Raw genomic sequence first — 25014 nt, forward strand, 5'->3', positions numbered from 1 at the left:
ACTAATAAAATATGTGCTTACAATTAATTTCACCTATTTCTTTTGACTTTTTTTAATGTAGCTATTGGAAAATTTTACACTATTTGGCTCAAATTATATTTCTGTTGTATAGCGCTATTTTAGACAGAAATTTTAGACTAGTGGTCCATGATAGGACGCCATTCTACTAGTCGAACCAGAAAGTCAGCTTTCATCAGGCCATTTCACCGGTACCGACGCTCCAACATTCTGGATTATTATTGTTTTCTTAAATCTTTATTTTTGAGAGAGAGACAGACAGAGTGAGGGCAAGGGAGGAACAGAGAGAGAGAGAGACGCAGAATCCGAAGCAGGCTCCAGACTCTGGGCTGTCAGCACAGAGCCCGACGCGGGGCTCAAACCCTGGAACCCTGAGATCATGATCTGATCCGAAGTCGGACGCTTAACAGACTAAACCACCCGGGCGCCGCAACACGCTGGATTATTAACCTCATTTCCACAGTCCACAACTCCAACCCAGTCGGACTACAAGGGCCAGGGTGCACTGCGCGCCTTTGGGGGCGGAACCTGAAGGACCGGCCTCTTTGTGACATCACGTCCGCTACGGCGCGCTGTTCTCCCTCCTTCCCAGGGCGCGCAACTTGGAGGTGGGAGGGGAGCATCTGGGAGGTGAAGAGGTAGCAGGGTAGAGGGCGCGCGAATCTGGGAGGCCCCAACCCTGCTGGGTGAGCTGCCCTCGGTCTAACTTCCCCAGCCCATGTTTGTCCGAACCGGTTGTGAGGATCGTGTCTCCCGCGTGAAAGGGCGGCTGGCTTCCCGGAAGTGCCGGTGTCCGCTGCGGGTGGGCGCGGAGTGTGTGACCTCACGGCAGCGTCCACAGCACCCGAGGAGGCAGGCGCGCGCCGGGGCTCTGCTTCTCAGGCCCAGAGCCTCTCCCGTAACTTGCACAATGGGTGCCAGTCTATTCTAGAGCTGACCGAGGTGGGGCCGCGGCCGAGAGTATTGAGGAGGGGGGCCTAAGGCGAAAACCTTTTCTCCCCTGGCAGCCGACTTGCTTTAACTTTTCTTTGAAAAGGAGATTCTTAACGCTCCTTGCACCTGTTGTAATGTGCGATCTTGTGGGCAAAGAAATGCCTGTTTAACTGAGCTCTTGTTTCCTATGAAGTTACTCAAGATATAGGAGAATGTATTTGAATTTTAGGGGACCAAGTTTAACAAAACATTCATTTCAACTACTGTGCACGCTCATCCATACAACCTCGCGAATGAGATGATGCTACAGTTCTGGGCTGCTTCATCTTAAGGAGTTGATGTTACTTCTGGCAAGTTCTGTCTTCCCTGGCTATTATAGTTGGTGGTATGTGCCTCTGGTTTAATTTCAGGTTGATGCCTTGTGATGCCCGTTCCCCCCCCCCCCCCGAAATGAGAGGGGGGAAAACCCTTACACTTGGAGGATTCTAGGATCTCCCTTGCTTTTCTTTTGCTTTGGGACATACGTGACATTCTGGATCTCTGACTTAAAAGTTACAATTTATGTCAGTCCCTGCCAGATGATTGTTTTAAATCACTGTGGTCTGATTTACCATGGCTTTTTATTGCAGCAGCAGGCCTCCACATTTAATAGATAAATAAGCATATTAAAAATTTTTAAGAGTTTTTTGGGGCAAAAATCAGTTCCAGTTAGCACCAAACCAAAAATGGTTAGGAGGACTCTGCAGATCAGAACCAGAAGAGAGACGTAATAAAATGCAACAAAGAAAGGAAAGTGGCCATATTTTAAAGCCTCGGAGGCTGTTTGTGATTGGTTTTCTTTAGCATTTTGCTTTTGTAACCTAGAAGCGTGAGCAGGCTTAGAGCATGGTTTGCTTACACAGGCCACCACAGCTTTAAAGCTGCATCAATCTAATAGCCTCCTTGTTTAATTAATTTGACCCAATGCAGGGGGCTCATAATTTTCAGAAGTTGCATGCATTGGAACTCAAATAAGCCTTTTTTTTTTTTTTAATGCTTAACTATATCCGTCACCATATGATCTCATTTTCTACTAAGAAGCTTTTCATACATTTGAGTCTAAATGGGATCATTGAATGAGCGCGGAGTCAAGAGTAAAAGAATATTTTATAGCAAAGTGGTCTCTCAAATCTGACCTGCTTAATGATTTTTATGCATAGCTTTACATTGCTATTACAGCCCCTCTGCTCCCCAAGGAGCTTAGGACAAATCATTTAGGAACATGAAATGTTCCTTTTTGGAATATTAATCACAGTTGACATTAATTATGCTTAATATTGTAGCAACTGCTTTTTTAAGATTTTTTTTTAATATTTATTTATTATTGAGAGAGAGACAGACAGAGCATGAATCGGGGAGAGGCAGAGAGAGAGGGAGACACAGAATCCAAAGCAGGCTCCAGGCTCTGAGCTGTCAGTGCAGAGCCCGACGTGGGGCTCAAACTCACAAACCACAAGATCATGACCTGAGCCAAAGTTTGACGCTTAACCAACTGAGCCACCCAGGTGCCCCAGCAATTGGTTTTTATAAATATTAATCCTCAGAATAAGCCATAGATCAAATACTACTGTTATCCCTATTTTAACAGATAAACAGAGGATAAGTCATCTACCCAGTATCACACAATTGGTAGCAAAGCGAGGATTGGAACCCAGATAGGGTAACTCGAAAATCCACACTCTAACACATATTCCTGCAGAGAGAACACTTGACTGGTGAGAAAGCTCTGCACTTTGTCACTTCTCCCCTCTGTCTCATAAAACATTACAGGAGAAATTTAAGAGTTGTTTTCTTTTTTTTTTTATTTATTTTTATTTTTTTTAAATTTTTTTTTTCAACGTTTATTTATTTTTGGGACAGAGAGAGACAGAGCATGAACGGGGGAGGGGCAGAGAGAGAGGGAGACACAGAATCGGAAACAGGCTCCAGGCTCTGAGCCATCAGCCCAGAGCCTGACGCGGGGCTCGAACTCAGGGACCGCGAGATCGTGACCTGGCTGAAGTCGGACGCTTAACCGACTGCGCCACCCAGGCGCCCCAAGAGTTGTTTTCTTGATGGCATCAGTGGAGTTTTACCAGAGGGAAATAGAGTCATTCTGCTGGGAGGTGGGGAGAAGGCAGAGAAAAGAAAAATAAAATGTCTGAGAAAGAAGGTGGAAAAGAGCATCTGCCCAGAAAGATAAACCTTGTATGATTCGAGTCTGCCCAAAGCCGGCTAAGGTCTGCAATAGTTGACATGCAAATGAAATACTTTACTTTCCAAATGAAAGTTGGTGTAGTGGGGAATACTTCCCTCTCATGTGCTTTTATTTTGAGTAGTAGGTTCAGATTCATAGATTCATGTCAGATATCCAACAACAACAACAACAAAAAACAGCTTTAAGAAAGAGGGTGTCTTCTGGGGCTGATGGGATTTGGGACTTCTTTGATCTTTCCTTAAAAATGAGAAGGGGAGGGGCGCCTGGGAGGCTCAGTTGGTTAAGTGCTCGACTCTTGACTTTGGCTCAGGTTATGAGCTCACACTTGCTGTGTTCAAGCCCCTGTCGGGCTCTGCACTGGCAGTGCGGAGCCTGCCTGGGGTTCTCTCTCTCCTTCTCCGTCTGCCCCTCCTACCCTGGTGCACACGCTCTCTCTCTCTCAATAAAGAAATTTTTAAAAAAATGCAAAGGGGACAGGGAAGTAGCAGAACGTGACCCATAGAGTTCCAGGCACAGAAACCTCAGCATGAATGTGGGCTGGCCACCCCGAAAGCCTCCTGAAGCACCCAAGCACGTTGTAGCACCTCGCATTGGTTCTCCTTTCTGACTTCTGATGGTTGTGGTTCTTGATTAGGCTCAGCGCTAACTCAGACCATGTGGACCGCTGATGAGATTGCGAGGCTGTGTTACGAGCACTACCAGACCAGGCTGCCCAAGCAGGGGAAGCCTGAGCCCAACCGTGAGTGGACGTTGCTAGCAGCCGTGGTGAAGATACAACCTGCCACCGACCAGGCCTGTGGCGGCGCTAACAAACCGGTGCAAGGTGAGACCTCCCTCTCCCTGTCAAAGATGGTAGAATTGTTCCTGGCCGTGCCCTGGCTGGGGGCAGATGCAGTGGTGGGAATGTTCCCCTGCTCTCCACCAGGTGCCGCAGTCCTTCCGGTGGTGGGAGTTGGCCATGCCAGAACCACAACCACAGCCCCCGGTTAGGTCAGCCTGTAAGAATGCTCTGGAGGAGTCTGCAGATGTGAAATCTGAGGAGGGGGACCATTCACATTTTGAGAGCTCACTTAATGATTCATTCTTTTCCTCTCAGTGACAAAGGAAGTTGTCTCAATGGGAACGGGGACGAAATGCATAGGCCAGTCCAAAATGAGGAAGAGCGGTAAGCCCAGGTGGGGTCTGGAAACCACTGTCCATGTTGTCCTTTCCTCTTCTCAGCAAAGGGGCCGTATGGCTGAGGTGGCCAACCTTAATGTTCCCGCTGACTGTCACTCCAGATGGAAGGACAGAACTCATTTTTTTTTAAGTTTACTTACTTTGAGAGAGAGAAAAAGCGTACGCATGAGTTGGGGAGGAGCAGAGAAAGAAACAGAGTATCCCAAGCAGGCTCCACACTGTCCGCACAGAGCCCGATGCAGGGCTCACGAACCGTGAGGTCATGACCTAAGCCAAAATCACGAGACAGCTGCTTAACTGGCTGAGCCACCGAGGCACCCCATAGAATTCATTTAAAGAATGGAAATAAACTGTGAAAGCAAAGGCCTCCAGGAACATACTTTCTGAGTAGATTGAAAGTTGGCCAATATGTTCATGCTCAAACCAGAAGTCCCCCGGACTTAGCCACCCCACATTTTATCTGAAGCCTCCAAAAGCAATCAAATGGAGATTTGGGCACCAGCAAGAATATGGAAATCCCTTAGAGATCTGGCATCTTTACCTTCTGCTTCCAGTTAGCAGATTCCTTCTCAAGTTTGCTTTCCTCATTTTCCCCGCCTTGCCTCCCGGTTCCAGGACCATTATGGATTGAATTTGTTGAGGTTATATCACCATAAGAGGAAGTGTGATACCAGAGTACAAAAGACTTGGACCCCTGTCCTCCAGATATTTTCCTATAAATCAGTAGTTCTTGGCTATGGGGAGATTTTGCCCCCCAGGGGACATTTGGCAATGGTTGGAGATATTTTCGGTTGTTACAACTAGGGGGAGGGGGATATTGTGCTACCTGCCTCTGGTAGAGGCCAGGAATGCTGCTAAACATCTTACATATCCACAGGACAGACTGCCCCAACAAAGAATTTTTTAACCTAAAACGTACAGTAGCATTGAGTTAAGGAAACTCTGTATTGCCTTTAATCGTTGCAATACTTTCTGACAAAGTCCTCCAGGAGCTACGTGGCCATCCTGGCTGCTGGGGAAACCACTGTGTTCTACTTCTAGGAAACAGGGCCTCTCCATGTTCTATATGTCTTCACTAGTGTCCTGTCTTTGCCACAGGAGACATCCTCAATGATAGCCATGCTGAGGTCATAGCCAGGAGGAGTTTCCAAAGGTAAAGCCACATCCCCAAACAATCTGATTTAGCCTGCCTTGGGGGTCCCAGAATGTGCATTTCTTTTAAAAATTTTTTTTTTCAACGTTTATTTATTTTTGGGACAGAGAGAGACACAGCATGAACGGGGGAGGGGCAGAGAGAGAGGGAGACACAGAATCGGAAACAGGCTCCAGGCTCCGAGCCATCAGCCCAGAGCCCGACGTGGGGCTCGAACTCACGGACCGCGAGATCGTGACCTGGCTGAAGTCGGACGCTTAACCGACTGCGCCACCCAGGCGCCCCCAGAATGTGCATTTCTAATAAGCTCTCCAGTAATACTGACCATGTCAGTCTGTGAACTACTCTTTGAATAGCACTGGTCTACACAGTGGTTCTCATGCCCGATGTGCAGCAGAATTACCTAGGTTTGTGAAAACCCAGATCGCTGGGCCCACCCTTAGAGATTCCGACTCAGCAGGTCCAGATTGCATTTCTAACAGATTCCAGATGATGCTGATCCTGCTGGTACAAGGGCCACACTTGGAGAATCACTGGTCTAGATCATTCTCGTAATTCCAGATTCCAGTGCCAGTCCCATTGGGCTGCAGTAGCTCTTTCTTTCTTAGAAAATCACCCAGCCAGTCTTTCCCTGTATCTCAGTGATCGGTTGTTCATTCTGATAACATCTTGCACCCCATTAGGTACCTTCTGCATCAGCTCCACTTGGCGGCCGCCCTGAAGGAGAATAGCATTTTTGTCCCTGCAACTCAGAGAGGGCTGTGGAAACTCAGACAAGGCATCTTGTTTGTGTTTTTCTCCAGCCATACACCCTGTAAGTATATTCAAGCCTTTGGATTGATGTTACGTTGTCTTTTTCCTTGTGTTTGTCTTATCCATAGATGCATTTCCCAAAAAAGCTCTTCTGGCTCAAGTGTAGCTACAGCCAGTGGACAGTGCCTTTTTCTGAACAGGCCATTGTGCCTAATCACTTCTCTACCAAGGAAAGGCTCAGCTCCCAGTTCTCAGCTCCCAACAGGATTGTGAAGCTTAAACCTCCTCGAGGTCTGAACCCAACAATAGGGCTTAGAAGCCCAAAGCCTTGAGTTCTATAGAGATTTATGCTGAAACTCACTCTATTCATTCATTCATTCATGCAACAGATATTTTCTGCTACTTGTCAAGTACGGTATGATATACTAGATGTATAGCAGGGAATAAGATTAGCCCCTGGCTTAGCCTCATAGAGTCTTTTAGGGAATGTAGACAGTCATGATTAGTTAAGTTAAATTTTGATGAGTTATAAGGGGATGTTCAGGTGCTGTGGTTGTATTAGGCAGGAAAACCAGGCATAGCCTAGGGGTGGCCACTCTTTTTTTGTCTTGAAAATAATTTCTACCCTTTGTAGATAGCAATTCAGGGATGGCAGTAAAATTTCCTTACCCTAAATCCTTTGAAATAAGAGCAGACTATTGTTCTCTGAGTATTAAACTTTAAAACTAACACATGCATTTTGATCAGATACAGGCACTCATTCTAAAGAGCATAGCTGCCAAGATTTGGTCATAATTCAAATCAAAAATGTGATATAGCTTAAGAAAGAATGAGTCTATCAGAAAATAATTGGTTGAGTCAAAGGCCAGAAAAACGACATGCAGAGTGAGGTAGGCAGGACTCATCCATGCTTAGTTATTAGCAGCAGAAGCCAAAGAACCAAAGGATGTCCAAGAACCAAAGGATGTTTCCTAACTCAGTGCTTCTCAAACAACAATATGCATATGAACCACCCGCAGGTCTTAATAAAATGTGGATTGAAATTCATTAGGTCTGGGATGAAGTCTGAGATTCTGCATTTTTAACCAAGTCCCCACAATGCCAGTGGTGTTGGCCTGTGGACCACACTTTGAGTAGCCAGGGCTTGGCTGATCCCGATGGCAGGCGTAGCCTTATTGTGGAGGGAGAAGCATCTGCAGGTCATGGCTATCCAGACCACATAAATCCGTGGTCCACAGGCTGGTCCATAGCCAGATGGGAAAAATCAGGACTATAATGAGTTTTTCAAAAAAGCTAATTCCTTTCCATGTGAAGGTTATAAGATTTTTCTTTTATCTTTAATCATAGTAATTAGGATTTTTAAAGATCTTACTTGATGGAATACAAAGTAATCTATTGATCTTAAAATCTACTGGAAATTTTACTGGTCTGTGAAATCAAAATCTAGAACCACTGTTCTAACTGTCCTGGGCTCATGGGTAATCTTTTAAAATGTGATGTCCACCCATGCATGGTTTGTCTGCAGGAGGAAAGAACACTACCTGGAGAATTTGACTATCTGGCTCCCTTGGCATTTATTCCTCATTGCTAATTGATAATTTGGTGCCTGGGTTAGCTACTTCCGGCTCTTACTTGTGAGTTTGATTAGCATGAGTCAGCCTCTGGAGCTTTCTGAGTGGGAGGTGGGCCCCAGTCAATTCTCCAAAGTCACTGTCACCTTGTGAGACCTCTGGAAGCCTGCCAGCCAGCCTTTCTGGCAACACGCCCACATCTACCTCTTTTGTCTTTCCCACTGTGAGGTTATAAAGACTACAAATGTATTATTTACATGCTTTAAAAAAGCAACACACATTAGGTTAGTGTTTGAAAAAGTAGCTCCTTTTTCACAGGGAAGCTGTGCTTTTTACTAACCTCTGGTTTTCTTTGATTCTGTTTAAGCATAGAGTTAGGTGAGAAATCTCTAACCGACTGCAGGAAAATGCCAGCTATATAATTCACTGCAGAGTCTTTACTGTGAGGACATACACAAAGATCTCCGAGATGGGGAAACTAAACATTTTTGCCAAACGTGTTTAACCATGAAATCAACCTCCCACTTTGGTTTTCCATCTCATGGGATAACATCCCACAAAATGTGCTGGGAAAACTGTGCTCGTTGTGAACCAAGGTTCTTAACTCAGGATGGCTTTGCTCCTCAGGGGACAGTTAGCAACATCTGGAGTCATTTTTGATGGTCAGGCTGGGAGGTGCTATTGGTAGCTAGTAGTAGGTGGAGACCAAGGAGCTGCCAAACATGTAATGGAAAGGAGAGCCCCCACAGCAAAGAATTGTCTGGCCCAAATGTCAGTAGTATGGAAGTTGACAAATCGTGATCTAAACTAGTGTTTTCAGAACTTCCTGGGATGAGAATTACTTGAGATCTTTGTTTAAAGTATTCAGTTTTCCAGATCCTCCCACCCCAGCGTTTCTAACTCACTCTGGTCTAGATAAGATAGAGTCGCAGAGGATTCTTACTCAGGAAGTTTGGACAAGTCTTCCTAATACATCTCAGCGCAGCTGGAAAATAGGATTAAACTCCATTTAAGACAATGGTTCTTCGTAGGGCTCCTGGGTCGCTCGGTCTTAGGTTAAGCTTCCAACTCTTGATTGCAGCTCAGGTCATGATTCCAGGGTGATGGGATCGAACCCCTCATCGGGCTCTGGGCTGAGTGTGGAGCCTGCTTAAGGTTCTCTCTCTGTCTCCCTCTGCCCATCTCCCCTGTTCTCTCTCTTTAAAAAAATAAAAAAATAAAAATGAAAAAGACAGTGGTTCTTAAACTTGAGCCTGCATCAGAATGACCCAGAGAACTTGTTGAAACACACATTGCTGGGTACCACCTCCAGAGTTTCCAATTCAGCAGGTCCACTGTGGGTCCCAAGAATCTACAGCTCTCACAAGTTCCTAAGGGATGTTGATGTGGCTGGTCTGGGGGCCTCACTTTGAGAACCACTGGTTTTTAAGGGGTTCCTTCTCCTGCAGGTGGGGATGCCTCCATCATTCCAATGCTTGAGTTTGAAGATCAGCCCTGCTGTCCCGTCAGTAGACGTTGGGCCAATAAGCCATCAGAAGAAGCCAGTGGTAACCCAGAAACTCCTGAAGATGAAAAGAAATATGAAGACCTGGGTAGTCCTGTGACCAAAAAGATGAGGCTTGAACCTGGGATTCCCGATGGTGTGGCTCACTGTCAGAGTTTGGACAATCAGGAAAGTGGTCCAGTCCCACCAACTGTCAGCAGCTCTAATGTCCCCACACAGGAACTGGCCACTGTCGCCGGAAGGGCCCCCAGTGGTGCCAAAGTGGTGGACGTTTATAGAACTGGAGCCAAATGTGTGCCTGGAGAAGCTGGAGACTCGGGAAAGCCTGGTGCAGCGTATCACCAGGTGGGCCTGCTCCGGGTGAAGCCAGGCCGGGGAGACAGGACCCGCTCCATGTCCTGCAGTGACAAGTTGGCACGGTGGAATGTCCTCGGATGCCAGGGGGCACTGCTGATGCACCTTCTAGAAGAGCCTGTCTACCTGTCAGCCGTGGTCATTGGGAGGTGCCCGTACAGCCAGGAGGCCATGCGGAGAGCTCTGACTGGGAGGTGAGAGGGCAGGGAGGGGAGGGCTCAAGTGGAACAGTCTTCCTCAGAAGCAGTCTGAGAATATGTCCAGAGAGCCTTAAGGACATCCATATGGGGGCGCCTGGGTGACTCAGTCAGTTGAACATCCCACTCTTGATTTCAGCTTAGGTCATGATCTCATGGTTCTTGGGATTGGACCCCATGTCGGGCTCTGCACTGACAGCATGGAGCCTTCTTGGGATTCTTTGTCCCTCTCTCTGCCCTTCCCCACTCACACATGCATGTTTTCTCTTTCAAAATAAATAAATAAAAACTTTAAAAGAAATCCATGCATTTTGTTCCAGTGGTTCCACTGCTAGGAATTTGTCCTAAGGAGATAATTAAGAAAGTGCTCAGACATTTAGCTTTGTGTGTAGTCATTTTTTTTTTTTTTTAAGCCAGTCCACGTGCAACACGGAGCCCCAACGTGGGCTTGAACTCAACCCTGAGATCAAGACCTGAGCTGAGATCAAGAGTCAGACACTTAGCCAACTAAGGCATCCAGGCACCCCATGTAGTCATTTTTAAAAAAGAAAAGGAGGGGCGCCTGGGTGGCGCAGTCGGTTAAGCGTCCGACTTCAGCCAGGTCACGATCTCGCGGTCCGTGAGTTCGAGCCCCTCGTCGGGCTCTGGGCTGATGGCTCAGAGCCTGGAGCCTGTTTCCGATTCTGTGTCTCCCTCTCTCTCTGCCCCTCCCCCGTTCATGCTCTGTCTCTCTCTGTCCCAAAAATAAATAAACGTTGAAAAAAAAAAATTTTTTTTTAAAAGAAAAGGAAATGGCCAGCAAGAGATTTTTGTTAAAACTAATATTGATGAAAATTTGACTTGGAAATGTTCATGATGTTCAAAGAACAAGTCAAAAGATACAATAAGTTCATTTTGCTCTTTATATATTTATTTTAAAAGAGAGAGCACGTGTGAGCAGGGGAGGGGCAGAGAGAGAAAGAGAATCCCAAGTAGGCTCCACACTGTCAGCACAGAGCCCTACTCAGGGCTCAGACCCACAAACTCTGAGATCATGACCTGAGCCAAAATCAAGAGTTGGACGCTTAACCAGCTGAGCTACCCAGGTGCCCCTGGTCTTAAAGTATATGTGCACATAGAAAAAAAACTGTCAAAGAATATATACCAAATTATTAGAATGATTACCTCTGAGTTGTGATATTATGGGTGTTTTTTTCTTCTTTGCAATTACTCTTGTCTTCTAATTTTCCTGCAGTACCTATATATATATATTGTTACAATTTTTAAAAACGATCAACATCAGTGTTAATTTTTTAAAAGGTAAAAGACAAAGCTTCATCACTGAAGTGTGGTCTCCCTAAAGAAGGGCAGCCAGACCCAATTAAGGCTGTGGTAACTGAGGGCAGGATGAGGCCATGGCTGGAGGGGAAGCCTGTCGTGTCAGATGTGCTGCTCCCCCGAGGCTCAGTTCAGGGAGCAGCTGCAGGGTGTGACCCACTAATTCCACTCCTGGGTACGTACCCAGGAGAAATGAAAACATACATCCACATAAGAACTTGTACACGAATGTTCATAGCAAGGTAGGTCATAGTAGCCAAAACCTGAAACAGCCCAAGTGTGCGTCAGCTGGATAAACAAAAGGGGGTGGACTGTTATGGTGGAATATTAGCCCCAAAAAGGAGTGAAGGCCAGATACAAGCTGCGACACGGATGAGCCTTGAAAACTTTATGCCAAGTGAGAGGAGCCACATAGTGTATGATTTTATGTAGAGACATGTCCTAAACGGGCAAATCTAGAAGGGGATTCGTGGGTGCCAAGGGCTGGAGAAGGGTATGCGGAGTGACTGCTAACAGGTGCAGGGTTTCTTACTGAAGGGATGAAACTGTAAACTTAGACTGTGGTGACGTTGGCACAATTCTGTGAATATCCAAAAACAAAATGTATTTTACACTTTAAGTGGATGAATTTTATGGTATATAAATTATATCCCAATAAGATGTTGGGTGTTTTTTTAATTTTATTTTGTTTTACAGAGAGCATGTGTGAGCCAGGAGAGGGGCAGAAGGAGAGAATCTGAAGCAGGTTCCATGCTCAGCCCAGAGCCCAGTGCAGGGCTCAGTCCCACGACCCTGGGATCATGACCTGAGCCGAAATCAAGAGTAAGACACCCAACTGACTGAGCCACCCAGGTGCCCCCCAATAAGATGTTTTTTAAAAAATAAAGCAACCCAGGGGTGCCTCAGTGGCCCAGTCGGTTAGGCATCGGACTCTTGATTTCTGCTCAGGTCATGATCTCACAGTTCATGAGTTCAAGCCCCACATCGGGCTCTGCATGGACAGCATGGAGTCTGCTTGGGATTCTCTCCCTCCCTCTGTCTCTCTGCCCCTCCCCCCACTCATGCTCACGTGCGTGTGCACCCTCTCTCTCTCAAATATATAAACTTTAAAAAGGCAACTCTAGGCACTGTGTGCAAGATATTTTCTGAGTTTCCTGTGCTTTCCCCGTTCTGAGACCTTAAAGTTGCTGTCTCCTCAGTTCCAGAGCAGCACCACATTGGCCTGTAGATTGTGTGAAAGATACAAAAGGAAAAAATGAAACTTTTATATTATAGTATGGTTTGGGTTTCTGGTGTGTGTGAAGGATTCCCTACGAAACAGATACCACAAGTTAATATTTCTGTTTAAGGTTTTCACATCTTTCAAAGCCAGTACCAGGAGTGGAGTTTGGAGTCACTAAAGTCACTGAGGGGTGGTGACTCAGTTCATCGTTTTCACTTCAGAGTGATGGGAAGGGATCTCCCTTCAGCCATGAGGTTCATATGATCTAGATTCTGTTCTGTTATGCCCTCTCGCCGAGACTCAGGGGTGAAGTGGTCCACAGTCCTCCATATTCTCTTCCTCGAACAGAGGGCCTAAACCAAATGCATTTTCCCTCACATTAGGTGTCAGAACGTCTCAGCTTTACCCAAAGGCTTTGGAGTTCAAGAAGTGACAATACAGCAGTCCGGTTTACTGTTTGAACAGAGCCGCGGCGCAGTGCAGGCAAAAAGGGCTGACAGCCCAGGCCGACTTGTTCCTTGTGGCGCAGGTAAGGTATCCTGGTTCCCCTTGCCCTGGAGTGACTTATCCCCAGACCGTGGGGTGGCCTGGGAGGCACTGCGTCCACCCAGCCTGGGAAGGCAGTTTATTACCTCAGTGGTCAATAGTGTGGGCTTGGGGGGTGCCTGGGTGGCTCGGTTGAGTGACCGACTTCGGCTCAGGTCATGATCTCACGGTTTGTGGGTTCGAGCTCTGCGTTGGGCTCTGTGCTGACAGCCCATAGCCTGGAGCCTGCTTCGGATTCTGTGTCTCCCTCCCTCTCTGCCCTTCCTCTGCTCGTAGCTTGTACGCTCGCTCGTATTGTCTCTCTCAAAAATGAATAAACATTGAAAAAATTAAAAAAAAAAGTAGCGTGGGCTTGGGAAACACCCACCCTAGGTCAGATTCATGCTCTCCGTGACTCTGGGCAACTTACTTATCCTGTCTTAGCCTCAAGTTCTTCATTTTTAGGTAAGAATATCATTTCGTAAAGAATCCAATTTTAAAAAAATTTTTTTTTTCAACGTTTATTTATTTTTGGGACAGAGAGAGACAGAGCATGAACGGGGGAGGGGCAGAGAGAGAGGGAGACACAGAATCGGAAACAGGCTCCAGGCTCTGAGCCATCAGCCCAGAGCCTGACGCGGGGCTCGAACTCACGGACCGCGAGATCATGACCTGGCTGAAGTCGGACGCTTAACCGACTGCGCCACCCAGGCGCCCCAAGAATCCAATTTTAAAAAATGGGCAGAAGACATGAAGAGACATTTCTCCAAAGAGGGCATCCAGACGGCCAACAGACATGTGCAAAGATGCTCAACATCATTAATCATTAGGGAAATGCTAATCAAAACTACAGTGAGCTATCACCTCAGGCCTGTCAGAATGGCTAAAATCAACAACACAAGAAACAGGTGTTGGCAAGGATGTGGAGAAAAAGAAACCTCCTTGCACTGTTGTTAGTAGGAAAGCAAACTGGTGCAGCCATTGTGAAACACAGTGTGGAGGTTCCTCAAAAAATTAAAAATAGGGGCACCTGGGTGGCTCATTCAGTTAAGCATGCGACTTCAGCTCGGGTCGTGATCTCACAGTTGGTGAAATCAAGCCCCACATCGGGCTCTCTGCTGTCAGTGCAGAACCCACTTTGGATCCTCTCTCTCTCTGCCCCTCTCTCTCTCTCTCTCTCAAAAGTAAATAAACATTTAAAAAAAAAGATTAAAAAATTAAAAATAAAACTACCCTATGATCCAGTAATCATACTACTGGGTATTTACCCAAAAAGTACAAAAGCACTAATTCAAAGGGATACATGCACTTCTGTGTTTACAGTAGCCAAATTATGGAAACAGCCCAGGTGTCCACTGGCAGATGAATGGATAAAGAAGAGGTAGTGTGTATACACAATGAATATTAGTCATAAAAGAAAATGAAATCTTGCCATTTGCAACAGCATGGATGGAGCTAAAGAGTATTATGCTAAGTGAAATAAGTCAGAGAAAGACAAATACCATATGATCTCACGCATGTGGAAGTAAGAAACAAATGACAAAGGGGAAAAAAATGGAGACAAACCAAGGAATGACTCTTAACTATAGAGAACAAACTGATGGTTACCAGAGGGTAGAATGAGGGAGAATGGGGAAAATAGGTGATGGGGATTAAGGAGTGGAAGAAAAGTCTATCATTCTTTATTAGCGCTGTTATGAGGATTAAATGAGAAATTCTATTTCATTCAATTACCTTGTGTCCAGCATATGATAAATGCTTAATGGTTATTAGATTTGATGATGATGATGATGATGATGATGATGATGATGATGATGGCGATGAATCACAAACCACTTTATATTACCATATTCTGGAGGCCATCCATCAGAGTGACAACCATTGACTCTGATATCATGTCCAACTCTCCTGAGTCTGCAGACGCAGGGAAATATTTTTGTTAAAACACCTCTGATGTTCACAGGAAACTCAACGGTCTTAATTGCAGAATCTTGTCTTTTCATAGCCATCAGCTGGAGTGCGGTTCCTGAGCAGCCGCTGGATGTCACTGCCAATGGCTTTCCACAGGGAACAACACGGAAGGCAATCAGGTGCCTTCAGGCCAGGTACAGCATATTGGGGCAGAAGGAGATGGTGGCTGTGCAGTCCTGTGTTACCATTATCTAGTTCCAGAACGTTTTCATCTCCCCAAAAAGAAACCCCGCACCCACTGGCTGTCATTCCCCATGCCCTTCTCCAGCCCCATGAATCTCCTTTATGTCTGTGGATTTGTCTGTTCTGGACTTCCCACTACATGAAATCATACAGTATGTGACTTAACTTCCTTAGCCTAAGTTTTCAAGGCTCATCCATGTTGTAACATGTATCAGTCCTTCATTCCTACATTCCATTGTCTGGATCTGACCACTTTTTGTTTCTCCACCCTTCTGTTAATGGATATTTGGGTTATTTCACTTTGGGGCTGTGGGAATAATGCTGCTGCAAACATTTATAGAATCTTTTAGGTGGATGTATGTTTTCAGTTCTCTTGGGTATACCTTGGAATGGAATTGCTGGGTCATATGATAACCTCGGGAGGTTTTTTTGTTTTTGCTTTTTCTGAGGAACTGCCAAACTGTTTTCCATAGTAGCTGCACTATTTTAAACTCCTACCAGCAATGTATGGGTTTCAATTATCCTACATCCTTTACAACACTCATTATTGTCTCTTTTTATTGTAGTCATTGTGGGTGTGAAGTGCTATATGATTGTAGTTTTGCTGTGCATTTCCCTAATAATTGTTTGAGCTTCTTTTGATGTTGAGCATCTTATCATATACTTATTAGCTCTTTGTATATCTTCTTTGGAAAAATACCTATTCTGATCCTTTGCCCATTTTTTAACTTGGTTTTATTTATCTTTTATTGTTGAGTTTTAAGGTTTCTTGATGTATTCCGGGTACTAGTCCTTTATCACAGATGTATTTGAACGTATTTTTTGTCAATTCTGTGGGTTGTCTTTTCACTTTTTGAAGGTGTCCTTTAAAACGTGGAAGTTTTAAATTTTAATGAAGTCTGTTCAATCTGTTTTTTCGTGGGTGGTTTGTGCTTTTAGCATCACAGGTAAGAAACCATTGCCTGATTCAATATCACAAAGATTTGCATTGTTTTCTTCTCATAGTTTTATAGTTTCAGCTCTTAGGTTGATGACTTTGATCCCTTTCGAGTTAATTTTTCTATAAGGTGTGAGGTAGGGGTCCAACCTCATTCTTTTGCATGGGGGTATCCAGTTGTCCTGCCACCATTTTTTTTTTTTTTTTTTTGGAAAGACTGTTCTTTCCCCTGGAAAATGTTGAAAAGAACACTTTCTTGGGCTTTACCACTAGGGATTCTGGTTTCATAGGTCAAGCTTGAAGGCCAAGAATCATTTATGAAGCTCCAGAGTGATTGGCCTGGCAGAAAGGCAACCATGAAAGCAGGACTTTTTGTCTTCGTATTGGCTTCGACTGAAATGTACAACATGTAGTCTGCTAGACATGAGACTCCCTGTGTGTTTCAAGGGTCATGCATCTGCCATACTGGTTTTTCTTCTTCTAAATGCTCAGCAGATCCTACTGTACTTTTCCCTCCCAGTGAGCCACTGGTAGTCTTCAGTAGCCTGTGGGTGGGACGGGCTGTAGGGAAATGGCCTCTCCACCAAAGGCATTTACATCTCAGATGGACTGAGCTGCCACTGAGTGACTGTTGTAGGATTTCTACCTTTTACAGGTATAGTTAACCCTTGAACTATAACCCTGGGGGGGTTATGGGTTCTGACCCCCCTTACAGTTGAAAATCCATTTATACCTTTTGATTGGTCAAAACCTTAACCACCAATAGCTTGCTGTTGATTAGAAGCCTTACTGATAACATGAACACTTGATTAGCATGTATTTCATATGTTGTATGTATTACATACTGTATTCTTACCATAAAGCAAACCAGAAAAATGTTATTACAAAAGTCATAAGGAAAAGACATGCATAATACTGTATTTATTGAAAAAAACCCTTGTGTCACTGGACCCTGCACAGTTCAAACCCATGTTATTCAAGGGTCAACTGTAGTTCTTTTCACTCTTGAGTTGCTTTTCCATTTCTTTACTATGTCCTTAAAAAAAAAAATTTATAATTAAAGTTCACAGGTGGATTTGTTTCTTCTTTTTTTTTTTTTCAACGTTTTTTTTTTTTTTTAATTTTTTTTTTATTTTTGGGACAGAGACAGAGCATGAACGGGGGGGAGGGGCAGAGAGAGAGGGAGACACAGAATCCGAAGCAGGCTCCAGGCTCCGAGCCATCAGCCCAGAGCCTGACGCGGGGCTCGAACTCACGGACCGAGAGATCATGACCTGGCTGAGGTCGGACGTTCAACCGACTGCGCCACCCAGGCGCCCCTGTTTCTTCTTTTTAATATGCTTATTTGCCAGCCTCAACACAGACAAAAATAACTTATATAGTTTTAGACCTTAAAAAAGGTTTTGTTCTCTGCAGCCACTCAGCAGGGTCCAGATGTCCCAGTCTGCAGACCCAAACCCTTTCCTGTTAGCCCAGGCTGTTGAATTGAGTGATATTAACAAACTTGTTAGGGGTGGAGGTTTTGGGACCGGTTTTTCCCCCGAGGACCTCCTAGCTTCAGGCCACTGTTTGCATCTCCCAAGGGACCAGCTCTCAGCCACAGACCAGGGTGTGTGAGCAGAGCAGGTCCTGTCTTCACAGGGACCATGTTTCCTGCAGAGTTCCAGCTCTGCTCTACGGCAGCGACAGGCCCGAAGCAGCTCCCCCTGGCCCCACCCACCTGACGGTGTCTCCTGTTTATGCTTCGCTCAGGTCTAAATGCTCTTCTTCACTAGGAGTCCACACCCTCTTTTACCTAATTGAAAGTTCAGCTCAACCACCACTGCCTTCTGGTTGCTGTAGGTCCAGAAGGTCCCGGTTCGCTGCCTCCTGGAACCTCTCTTCAAACTCCTGTAGTGCTGTATTCTCTGGCTTATCCCGATATGTTAGTGCTTTCTGTTGATGAGGAGTACCTCATGTTCCCAAGCTCGCTCTGGCTCCAGTTACCCACATGACTTTGAACGAGTCCAGTTGCATTCCGGGCTTCCGTGTGTCCATATCTGTAAGATGAGGATGTTGGAGTAGATGATCTGAGGTCCCTGACGCGTTGTAGGTGTCTCTCCATTTAGGAGGCAGACTCCTTGCAGGGAAGAAGTGTATGGGAGAAAGAGCAGGAGCTTTGCAGTCCAAGAGACTGATGTTAAATTCCTAGTTCCCTTTCTCTCCAGTGTGTGACACCTTGGGCAAATTACTTTACTTCTTTGAGCCTCCGTTTCCCCAACAGCAAAGCAAGGGTAACTAAGAGTATGTGTCACCCAGGAACGTGGTGAGAAGTGAAAGCCAATGTGGTGCAGGCTCGCAGCAAACACCTTGTTAAGGTTGGTTTCCCCTTCAGTTGCCCAGTGAAGCTTCATGTTATGTGCAGAAAAGTCAGTGTTTCTTTTATTCTAAAGAGTTACAGCTGCTGGGGAGAGAGCAGGTTCTCTCACTACTCATTCCCAAGCCCTGGCATCCTAGGACCACCTTCTTTACCACCGCGGGGCATATGAAAGCAGACGGATGTTAGAGACATTTAATATGCTAACACAATACGAGAAGAAAATACTTAAGTCTTTGTGTTCTTTTCCAAACAACGCGATGATAACAGACACCAGGTAAAAGACCCTCATTTTCAAGAAGCTTCATTTTGCTCTTTTCCCTAAAGTGGCAAATCCTCATTCCACCCCAGAGCATCCTGGAGAGATCATTTACGTGGCTCATTGGATTATAAAAGAAAAGCATGAGGGATTAAAAACAACAACAACAACAACAACCCTAAGTGTGCCTAAATATGTTAAAAGATAGGGCTAGATTAAGAACACCTACGTAAACCTGTGTCATCTTTAAGAAATTGTTTATGTATATATAATTTTCCTAGCTCTCTGATGCCCCAACCAGCAATGTCAACCAACTTACCAGGGAGAGCCTAATATCTAAGAACATAATTGTTGCTGCTGAAAGGAACCAGGGCTCCTTGGAGAGAAGTAGCTAGCAGCCAGGAGGATTGTTATGTTCCACAAATGACATGAGTGGTTATTACTGAGTAGGTCTCATTGACAGAGGAATTACGAGTATGGCCACTCTGTTCTGCTGTTGATTAGGTCTTGAGAAAGGCCTTTCTTCTCTGGAGGGAGTTCTTGTTCAGCAGAGGAGTGGTTCCCAGCATCCCCCGTCTGTATAGATATAATACCTTAACATCACTCACAAGGCCATTCACTTAGGCCAGAAACATTCATAAGAGAAAGTGCTGTTTGTTCCTCCAGAGGGAAGAATGCTGGAAACATTTTCAGAGCTGGTCTCAAGAAGCTGTGAAAGCAATGCCCTTGTCTTTTTTTTTTTTTTTTTTAACATTTATTCATTTTTGAAAGGCAGAGAGAGACAGAACGCGAAAGGGGGAGGGACAGAGAGAGAGGAAGACACAGAATCCGAAGCAGGCTCCAGGCTCTGAGCTGTCAGCACAGAGCCCGATGCGGGGCTCAAACTCACGGACCTCGAGATCATGACCTGAGCCGGAGTCGGCTGCCTAACCGACTGAGCCACTCAGGCACCTCGATGCCCTTGTCTTATTCTTGATTTTAAGGACATGAATTTGCTATAGGTTTATACATTTATGAATGTAAATGCTGTCTTTCCTAGTCCTCATTTGCTAAAAGATTTTAAATAATTCTGTGGCTGTTAAATTCTCACAAGTGCTTCTCTGCACATTTTTTCCTCATAATGACATTACATTTCTCTTTTAATCTGTTAATGAGATAAGTTTCATTAGTTTCTTGGCTTTGGGTTTTCTTTTTACCATTAAAGGAACCTTACATTCCTAAGCGCCGGCAGCCACTCGGGCCCAGTTCAAGCCCAGGGAGAGTGTGAGGGCTCAGGACCCCCGCTAAGCGATGATTGCTGCAGTGTAGCCTCCGTGCCCGCCAGGTGAGGGAACTCTCTGGCAGAATGTACACTTCCCTACTTCACATATACCTACTATGGCCACAGGGTCCGAGCTGATGGACAGCTCACATGGACAGTCTGTGAAGACGGGGAAGGGTATGGTGTGTAAAGATGAGACAGCAGCTTCTTGGCACACACATCGGCCTCCTCTGCATCAGCTCGTGAACTGCGTATAGCGAGGCGCACACGGTCCAGATCCCGGCAGCCTGGATGGGCAGAGCCAGGAGAGCCCAGTTGGGCTGGTGAGGAATCCGCACTCACTTCCTTCACTGTCCCGAGCTGTGGCCTGCACGAAGCTTCAGGTTAGAAGCAAAGGAAGGCCCACAGTGCCCGCGGGGGAGTCTGGAGGCTCTGCCACCGGTGCTTGTCCGAGTGGACTTTGTAACCGAGATTCACGTGGGGAGCACCACTCAAGCCTGAAACCCAGCTTCACTGTCGTGAGTGGTATCACCCGCAGGGCCGGCGCCTTTAGGAAGAAGTAGCCCAGCATGGCTGGCACGGGTCCTGGGGGGAATTTAGTAATCCCACCTCTGTTGTCACCCCATTTGAGACTGTCACGTTCATGATTTCACGGCTGATGACATTTCTTAAGAGGAGATTCACTTTTTTAACCTCACCCCAATCAGGTCTACATTTTCTTCATGTGAAGAACAGGTTGGGGGGGGGGGGTTCCTGCACGTTCAAATTTACGAAGGATACCAGGGGAAGCCCGGTGTCCCTGACAGGGGCCTGGTATATATCAAACACTCATTAAAAATCTTCTTTGTCTTTTTCCAAACAGATCCCAAATCAGCAAAGTGGAACTCTTTAGATCATTTCAGAAACTGCTAAGCAGTATTTCAGAGGACAAGTGGCCAGACTCCCTCAGGTGACTCTGTTGACCCATTTTTTTTTTTCATATTTAGGACAACTTGTGATTTAATTCTGGTTTACAAATGGCAGGAAGCTTTGGCAGGAGTGGTGGCTCAATGGGCCAGTGGGCACTTAGTTATCACCCGCATGTGCCTCTGTCCCCCGGGCTCCGATTGCAGGTGCAGATCTGAGGTGTACAGGAGGGGTGGTTTAGTGGTGCAGGGTTACAGAAGACTGGGAGGGAATTGGGGCTTGGTCTGTTCCAGGCCCCCCCTTCACCCCCCTCCAGGTGGAAGGCAGGGCAGACATATGGGGCTGGCCCTATTGGTTAGAGGGCAATAGAGTCTATTAGGAACATCACTCTTCTTTTCCTCTGCTGCAGCTTTACAATTGAAATTGCTCCCCAACAGGAATGTAGAGAACTATAAAACTGTTCTAGGGGCCGGTGGGTGGGTAGTCCAGACACTTAGCTACTCAAGGTCAGTGCCCTCACTTCATATGCCAGATGCAAGCTCCAGGGCCCCCAAGCCCCTCACGCTTGGGACCACTGACTGCAAACTCAGGGGCTCCTGCTACCCCCTTAAGTTCACTAATTCACTGGAACAACTCAAATTCAGGAGTGCACTATACCTACAATTACTTTTTATTCTAAAGAATATAGATCAGGACCAGCTAAAAGAAGGGACACACAGGGCACAGTCTCAGAGGGTAGCAAACACAATTCGTCTGTGTCCTCAGGATGTGTCACCCTTCCAGCACATCACTGTGTGTCACCAACCAGAAGGGGACCCAAGTTTCAGCGTCCAGTGTCTTCCCTGTGCTTGTGTTACATACACCTGAATGACTCATTGGCCACATGATGTGACTGAACTCATTCTCCATCTTCCCCTCCCATCAGGAGGTCAGACCAACTCCACTCTGTGGTTAGTCTCTCTGGCAGGGCCAGCCCCATCCAGATCTCTCTAGGGCCCACCAGGAGTCACCTCGTTAAGTATAAACTCAGGTGTGATCAGAGGGGTCCACCATGAATAACAAAGACATTTCTTTTTTTTTCTTTTTAATGTTTGTTTATTTCTGAGACAGAGAGAGACAGAGCATGAGTGGGGGAGGGGCAGAGAGAGAGGGAGACACAGAATCCGAAGCAGGCTCCAGGCTCTGAGCTGTCAGCACAGACCCCGACGCGGGGCTCGAACTCACAAACCGTGAGATCATGACCTTAGCCGAAGTCGGTCGCTCAACCAACTGAACCACCCAGGTGCCCCAACAAAGACATTTCTACCCCTTGGGAAATCCTGGGGGTTTGAAGTTTCCCTCCCAGGAACCGGCAACAAGACCGGCCAAATTCTTTATTGTACAGCAGAGGGGAAGCCAAGGTGTTGCTAGAAAAGGCTATTTGAAGAGGCTGAACACTTGTTATCACCGTCATGCGTACTGCTGTTGGTAGTGATGCCCTCCAGTCAGTTTGGTCAGGAGTCACTCTGCTTGTTTTTTTGTCTGGAAAAATGAATCAAACTGACCAGGAGGTTTCCATACATTTTATGTGTCGGTGAAAACAAATCTGGACTGAGGTCAGGAGAGACTTTACTCAAAAGGATCATTGCAGTAAGAGAGGGGCTGTTAACAGCAGCAGCAGGACTGATGCCATAGCAAAGACACTCCAGTCCTAAGGTCTGTAAGCCTCCAGGGCAGGTGGGAAGGAGTAGCCCTTTGTGAGGAGCAGTGAACAAGGCCGGAAAGAACAGGGCAGGGGGCATGGAATGCGCAGTTGGTGTGATGGGATGAGTAGACAGGAAACATCTTTTCTTGACATCAGTCAATTGTCAGGAGGAGCCGTTAAGAATAGGTCCCTGCATATTGTGATGCTGGCTCAGGCTGAGGGTGGGTCCTAGTTCAGGGTTGGGAGGACAGAAGCATAACTAATGTTGGTCAAGGAAGCAAGAATTTTGTCGAGATTGGTAGGTGGATGGAAACAGTTCAGCTAGTCATTATGAGACAGAGAATGGGAGTTTGAGGGTCCGTCATAGGTAAGCCAAGGGGGGGCATCCATGAGTCCTATCTGGGTCTTACGGGGAACGGGACTGTGCAGTAAGCCATTTCCCAGAACTCTTTAAACCAAAAAGTAGATAGTTATTCTTGTGTTATCTGATACCAGGAGGACCTGACAAGACTAGCATTGTTTATTCTCACCTGGGTTTTTTTTAATGATTATTTATTTATTTTAAGAGAGTTCACACGGGGCGCCTGGGTGGCGCAGTCGGTTAAGCGTCCGACTTCAGCCAGGTCACGATCTCGCGGTCCGTGAGTTCGAGCCCCGCGTCGGGCTCTGGGCTGATGGCTCGGAGCCTGGAGCCTGTTTCCGATTCTGTGTCTCCCTCTCTCTCTGCCCCTCCCCCATTCATGCTCTGTCTCTCTCTGTCCCAAAAATAAATAAACGTTGAAAAAAAAAAAATTAAAAAAAAAAAAAGAGAGTTCACACGCAAGCGTGGCAGGGGAGGGAGGGCAGAGAGAGAGAATCCCAAGTAGCGTTCACGTGGTCAGCGCGGTCAGCGTATAGAGCCCAACATGGGGCTCGATCTCACAAACCATGGGATCAGGACCTGAGGCAAAAGAGTCGGACGCTTAACTGACTAAGCCACCCAGGTGCCCCCTTTTCTCCCCTGTTTCAATCCATGTTGCTTTCTAGTGAATTTCCTACATTGGAGAGAGAGTAGCTGGTGGAAAGCGTACCAAAATCCTCCCATTCCTAGATCTGTTCCTGGTCTCTGCTTAGACCTCTGTCCAGCTGATTGCTCGGTTGGCCACCACATTGAGCTGATCAGTGAGAACCTGTGTGCTTGGCGGTGTGTGTGCATTAGGGCGCAGAAGCTAGAGACATACCACGAGTACAAGGAGGCTGCGTCTACTTACCAGGAAGCCTGGAGTGCGCTCCGAAAGCAGGCCTTTGGATCCTGGATCAGAAACCCACCGGATTATCACCAGTTTAAATAAGAAGGGCAAACTGCAAAGAGCTTATTAGTAGCAGAGTGTTTTTCAGCTGCTCACACTGGACGGCTTCTTCCTTTGTGCTGGACAAGCCTTAGCTTTTCTCGTGGCTGAGTCAGGGAAAAAAAAGTCTGCCATCTACCAGAGTGACATATCTCTTCTGGGTAATATGGACAGAATCCTGAAACATGGAACTATCCATACTTGACTGATGTATCTCTCTCTGCTAAAACATCACCTCGCTGATGCCCTTGGCATCTGTCCTAACGTGTGTTATTGCTTCTCTAAAACATGGAGTAAGAACTTGGAATGTGACGCTTGAAAGGTACTCTGCAGCAGCTCCGCTCTGTGTTCCCACATTGATCTGGCAAGTATTTCTTGGGCTGAGATGGTGTCCGGACCTCTGCAAGTTTTAGAGCTTCCCTTGGCATAGTGGACATGTGCCGTTTCTTCCCTTGGAGGGTCATCCTTTCCTGCTCTATCCATGGGACTTGGCTGAAGCAAACCTCACTCCCCAGCTCTCGGATTGTGAGGCAGCGCCATACAATCCTGGAACTACTGCCAGGGCGAGCAGGAAAGATGCTGTCTCCTCTCGGATCAGAAGCTCCAAGGACCACAGACTCGTGGGACTGTCTGTGGCTGCCTTTGCCTCCACACAGAGGCAGCCAGCTTGAGAATGAAGGCAAGAAAACAGGAAACAGCCAAAAGCATCGGCTCCCGTGACCTTGTTTGGATGCCTGAAGCCAGTGCCCAGCCCGGACTTCAAGTATGTGAGATAAATTCATACGGCTGTTTGGGTTAAGCCTATCTGAGTAGGTTGTCTGTGGCTTTCAAATGAAAGAGTTCTGTCTAACAGGCCAAAAGTCCGTATAGCAAATCAGCAGCAGACCTAGCTACCCATCCTCTTTTAACCACCATCTAATATTTAACTCTCATCCTCTCTGCTCCTTAAATTATTGATGGAAAGGGAAGTTGTCCGTGTCAGGATTATCCAAAGCTCTTCTCAAAGTCCTTTAGTATCTTGGAATAGCTTTTTTTTCTTTTAAGATTTTATTCGTAAGTAGTCTCTACACCCAGTATGGGGCTTAAACTCATGACCCCAAGATCAAGAGTCACACACTCCACCGACTGAGCCAGCCAGGCGCCCTGTCATTCTTGTATGGCTTTAAA

General features: G+C 46.2%; 1 protein-coding gene across 2 annotated transcripts; it reads left to right on the plus strand.

Moving 5' to 3' along the window:
- The first annotated feature begins 618 nt into the window (after positions 1–618).
- ADAT1 (adenosine deaminase tRNA specific 1) lies at positions 619–24946 on the plus strand. 2 transcript variants are annotated; one of them, XM_030298492.1, is made up of 10 exons: positions 619–1336; positions 3822–4010; positions 4284–4352; positions 5465–5519; positions 6203–6333; positions 9292–9895; positions 12821–12966; positions 14968–15067; positions 20792–20878; positions 23718–24946. In XM_030298492.1, the coding sequence occupies exons 2-10, from the start codon at positions 3842–3844 to the stop codon at positions 23848–23850; spliced, it is 1494 nt and encodes a 497-aa protein (XP_030154352.1). In that variant the 5' UTR covers positions 619–1336; positions 3822–3841; the 3' UTR covers positions 23851–24946. The 2 variants fall into 2 exon arrangements, with proteins under 2 accessions (XP_030154352.1, XP_032447286.1); XM_032591395.1 differs by having other exon boundaries at positions 621–704.
- The last annotated feature ends 68 nt before the right edge of the window (positions 24947–25014 follow it).

Source organism: Lynx canadensis, chromosome E2, assembly GCF_007474595.2.
Source record: "Lynx canadensis isolate LIC74 chromosome E2, mLynCan4.pri.v2, whole genome shotgun sequence".
In the NCBI taxonomy this organism is placed as follows: domain Eukaryota; kingdom Metazoa; phylum Chordata; class Mammalia; order Carnivora; family Felidae; genus Lynx; species Lynx canadensis.